This window comes from Penaeus japonicus, unplaced genomic scaffold, assembly GCF_977035675.1.
Source record: "Penaeus japonicus unplaced genomic scaffold, GWHDUDI00000001_assembly GWHDUDI00000011, whole genome shotgun sequence".
In the NCBI taxonomy this organism is placed as follows: Eukaryota; Metazoa; Arthropoda; class Malacostraca; order Decapoda; family Penaeidae; genus Penaeus; species Penaeus japonicus.
Window position 1 is genome coordinate 18,825,077 of NW_028234413.1, and position 5,000 is coordinate 18,830,076.

At 40.1% G+C, this 5,000-nt stretch overlaps 1 protein-coding gene across 1 annotated transcript in view; it reads right to left on the reverse strand.

The window, feature by feature from the left end:
• LOC122247185 (transient receptor potential cation channel subfamily A member 1-like) overlaps window positions 1-5,000 on the reverse strand; it is a 15,932-nt gene that overhangs the window by 1,841 nt on the left and 9,091 nt on the right. The window contains exons 2-4 of the mRNA XM_086541680.1: window positions 2,240-2,444; window positions 1,401-1,559; window positions 1-1,200 (exon numbers count right to left, since the gene is read on the reverse strand). The exon at window positions 1-1,200 is cut by the window's left edge and continues 1,841 nt beyond it. Of these exons, the coding sequence (XP_086397806.1) occupies window positions 1-1,200; window positions 1,401-1,559; window positions 2,240-2,329 (1,449 nt within the window). The 5' untranslated portion in view covers window positions 2,330-2,444. The remainder of the gene's footprint in view (window positions 1,201-1,400; window positions 1,560-2,239; window positions 2,445-5,000) is intronic.

The window sequence follows — 5,000 nt, forward strand, 5'->3', positions numbered from 1 at the left end:
GATAAGGATGAGAAGGAACATTATTGCGTGGAGAAACCTGATTGCAGTCACGTCCATGTTGGTACTACTTTTATCGAATTTCATGATGAGGAAACTCGTGTGTAGAATGAGGAATGTAAAATAGACTAGAACACTGCAGTAGAAGAAAGGTTTGATCTTCCGCCACTTTATGAAGAGAAAGCTCTCGAGGAGCGGATGTTTCAGAAGGGATTCGATCCGTGTGGTGGAGAGGTCGGACATGAGTGAGCTCTGCACGTCTTCCACGTCAGGCGAGAGCAACACAGAGTAGTCAAAGGTGACGCGGAAATCGGGATCATATTGCGGCTGACTGGAGAGCTTGACCCGGGCGTCAAAGAGCCTCCTGAAGAGCTGCGTGGCACTGGGAAGGTGCTCTAGCACGAGGGAGCAACGCGACTCTCCTTCCGCGTCCCTGCGGGTCAGATGATCGCCATTATTCAACAGCAGCTCGCAGCAGTCGATGGAGCTTCTGCGGACGGCATAGTGGAATGGTTCCTTGTTCTCGTTATCTGCTTGCGTGACTAAATGATCCACTCTCTTTGTATTAAGGAGCAGATTCAAACTGGAGGCGCAGCCACTATGGCACGCGGCGTGCACCACCGACTGTCCGCGGCGAGTCACCAGCGTCGGGTCAGCTTCTGATGACAGCAGTAATTCTACCACTTTGGGACAATGCAGCCGTGACGCCAGGAATAATGGTGACTCGCCTTTCATGTTAATGGAATTCACATCCACGCCCTTTTCGATCAGAAGCATGACAAGCTCTTTGAGCGATGGCTCCTCGGCTGCGTCACACTCGTACTTCAGCGCCATGTGCAGCACGGTGTTTCCTTCGCGGTTGCCTGTACTTATGAAGTTATCGGACACTTTCTTGGACAGCAGCAAGCGAACAATATCTGTGCTGCGAGCGTAAGCAGCCAAGTGAAGGACGGTGTTGAGGTCACCATCCCGAACCGACAGGTCAGTGTGATACTGCATCATAAGGGTGCTGGAGGCAAGGTCTCCGTGGCGGATGGCAGCATGGAGGGGCGTCTCAACGCGCACCTCCTTCACAGACTGAGGAGGTTCGCTGAGGAGGTTCGGGGAGGCTCCCCGACGTAGTAGTTCGGCGACGCCCTCATGCCAGCCCTCGTGAACGGCCAAGTGCAGAGGTGTGTGACCAAGTGTGTCAATCGCGCCTAGCTGTTGAAAGAAAAAAAAAACAATCAGAAAACGGCACCGTTTTCATAAAATGACAAAAAAAAACACTATAATAAAATCTTAAACTTGTCTTTCAGATAACTTTTGTGCATATAAGATAATGTATCTTTTGCCATATTTGTGTACGGCACACTGGCATCGGCATTTGTACAATAGAGTATCATGAAATGTGTATTACTCACCTTAGCACCATGGGTCAGTAATGTTGTGAGTATCCTGGGATGACGCACGTGGCATGCTGTGTGAAGAGCTGTGAAGCCGCCATACCTCATGGTGTTCACGAGGTCTGGGTTTTCCACCAAAATCCGCGAGAGATTACCCAGTTCCCCATTCTGGATTGCCTGTAGAAGATTAAAGGTTAATTCTTTATATCCAAATCACTGACGTACATTTGCATAATTTTCTTCTGTTTGCTTCTCTATAGACACTCATTTGTAGATAAAATACATGCCCATAAATGTATAAATAAATATATATATTATATATATATATACATATAAACAAATATATATATACATAAATGAATGAATATATATATATGTATATATATATATATATATATATATATATATATGTATAGTGTGTGTGTGTGTGTGTGTGTGTGTATATGTAAATGTATATATATATACATATATATATATATATATATATATATATGTAAATGTATATATATATATATGTGTGTGAGTGTGTGTGTGTGTGTATTCACATACATGTAGGTATATTTTTTTCTTTATATATATATATATATATATATATATATATATATATACATATATGCACAGACACACACACGATAAAATACCAGGTCTGACTCATCAGTCTTTATGGTCATATCCGGTCTTTATATTATAGTATTCAGAGAAACCTATATTGAGTTTTTCTTCGCTGGCTTGCACATCTATAATTTCCGTTAAAGATTTGCAACAATTGTGGCTTTGTTGAAATTTATGAGTTTGTGTGCGTGTGTGGATTTTATCTGAAGTCAAATACATTAAACTATTAGGCCATAATCACTTACATAAAAGAGTGGCGGGATGGTAGTCCGCGAATCCAGACTGTCACTTGAACTGGAAAACATGGAGCCGTCAGAAGATAAACCAAGGGCCATTCTAGAATACGCTGCCTCAGCTGAGACAATACTTGTTTTTCGGTCTGGCTTCAGACAGAGTATATGCTGATACTCATCATCTGTCAGGTCCGAGCACTGGGAATCGCTGCGCTCTCTGCAATGTTTAAGAAAAGAAAATGTTACTAAAATGCACTCACTAGAGCCTACTTCTGTTAAATTTGATACCGTCAAGGCTTTCGGTGATTTTCTGTAAGTGCATAAGAGGCATTCTCTTTTTTAACTGGTAAGACAGAGGAGCATTCTAAGTATCAAGTTAACTTGGATATTAAAACTTAAAAGTAAATGAAACATTGCTTAAAATATCAGCAAATTACAAAGAAACGGGATAATAAACTATATCTACTTTTTGGTGTGTCATTAGGAGCAGTTAAGTCATAAATAATATCACTATATATATCATAAACACAAAGGTAAAGGAGCACGCATCCAGTTTGTAGACAATAAACCATACAAATTATAAACAAATGCATAGCTCTGTTACTAGTCCAAAGTCGGAGTCAAAATTCTGAACATTCGTATATTTACCAGAGTTACCATCAAATTTACCATCAAAAGTTGATTTACCAGAGTTACCATCAAATTACGGTGATAAAGTCGATTTACCCTTACCAGGCGACTTATCATCGCTTGATAAATTCCACTTTGCCATGACTGGTAAACGCGCTGGTAGTTGACCGCTAGTAAATGCCTCACCATCGTATGTTAGTGAATCCAGCCCATGGTAGATATAATACTAAATTTATCAGTGGATGGAGCACTGGTATGTCCATTGGTAACTAGAGCGACGACTCTCCTCACGCTTTATCTCAACAAAAAATCAACATTTAAGGCGATACTTTAGTTTGCGTGTACACCTATTATGATCAGAATGATGGCAACTGTTCATTTTCATATGACCATGACAAAAATTCAGAAAATTCACAGGAAATAAGTGAGAATAATGTTCATGCAGCCTAGTCATAGGCCTACAATAACTTAAAATAATACAGTGGCCTCCACGCCTAGCGAACCTCTGGTAAAATACAAGCTCCACAAATAATGAGCAGGACGATTGTGACTGACAAATAGCTAGGGAGGTCTGTAAAGAACACAGATAATAATAATAATCAAACCTGTTTATGTAAATTTATTTATTTATTATAAATTGCCCTTCTTTATCTTTAACATATTATATTTATATTGAAGAAAGTACAACCTGCACCTCACTGTTTGTTTATTTTTGTGTTTGCATTAATTTACATACAATTATTCATAATCTTATTCATTTGAAGGGTTTGATTAGCATTTCTTTTTGGAAAACGTTGATACAAATAACACCACCATTGCGTGGAGCCATTGTTTCTTTTCTTTTGACTGCAATCTATAAAAAAGAAAAATAGAATGTTTTTGAAAACCATTGCGTTATATATGATCCATAAGATCATGCAATAGAAAATGCTTTCTAGGAAATTAATTTATATAGAAATAGTTTAACACAAAAGAAATCTTTATCATTTATTTCTTGAAACAAAAAAAATCTCGCTGTTGGATCAGGTTTTGTTTACATGTCACGAGATTGGTCAAAGGAGCCTAAAGAATCATGTAAGGCGCTCGCTGATTGGCGGAATCGATTTACAAGTGTTACCATCAAATTACGGTGATAAAGTCGATTTACCCTTACCAGGCGACTTGCCATGACTGGTAAACGCGCTGGTAACTGACCGCTGGTAAATGCCTTACAATCTTATGTTAATGAATCCAGCCCCTGGAAGCCCAGAGGACGCGACTTCAAAACGGGATACGTCTTAGGCAGCGCATTGTGGTATCGTTAAAAAAAAAAAAATCGAATGCACTTCGATATGGTTCAGTTTTTTTTTTTTTTCAAAGACCTATTGGCACTGACCTGTGTATGTGAAACGTTCACCCTAACGGGAGATAACATTTTTATCCTGTTTAGCTTAGTCTCTGTGACAACACTCAAAACGTTTTTGTTTTTTTTGTGTGTGAGTGCGATGCTGTAGTGAATAATCTCCCGATTGGAAAACGGGCTGTCTTTAAGGGGATCCCAAGCTATTCGTAGCAGGGCTGGACGCTTGGAATTTCTACCCATGGCCACCAGGGACCAGCACCGGGACATTGCAACGTTTCTAATGCATGGTGCTTGCAACAAATAATAGAACGTTGTCTGTGTTTTAGCTTTCCCGTCTTTTTATTCTCTTATTTTTATTGTATTTTGTTAATTTTAAAACATGGGAGCCAAGAAGGTCTCACTCCTCTTAAAGATCATAACTGCTTGTTGCCGCCGTCAAGACGTTGAGGGAGATGCCCGGAGAGGAACAAGGGACTCAAGCTCGCACGGCCAAAGCTACTGGTACTCTCTCTCCTCATCCAAACGGGCAGTTTGCTTATAGCAGTGAGGTTTTCTTTCCGTAAGCCAGAAATCCTTGACGGAAGACTGCCGGGTAAGAGGACCTCCTGCTATAAGTTGATATAGAGAGAGGCCGTAGCCGAGCCTTTATCTTTATTGTATTTGTGTTACAAAGTGGTATTCAATGGACGGTACGAGAGACACATTGTAAGATAAGTAGTGTGCCCCAGTTGTATGTGCAGGTTTTGTTATATTCTCATCATGTATGTATATATATCCATGCCGATTAATTAAATATCGGTT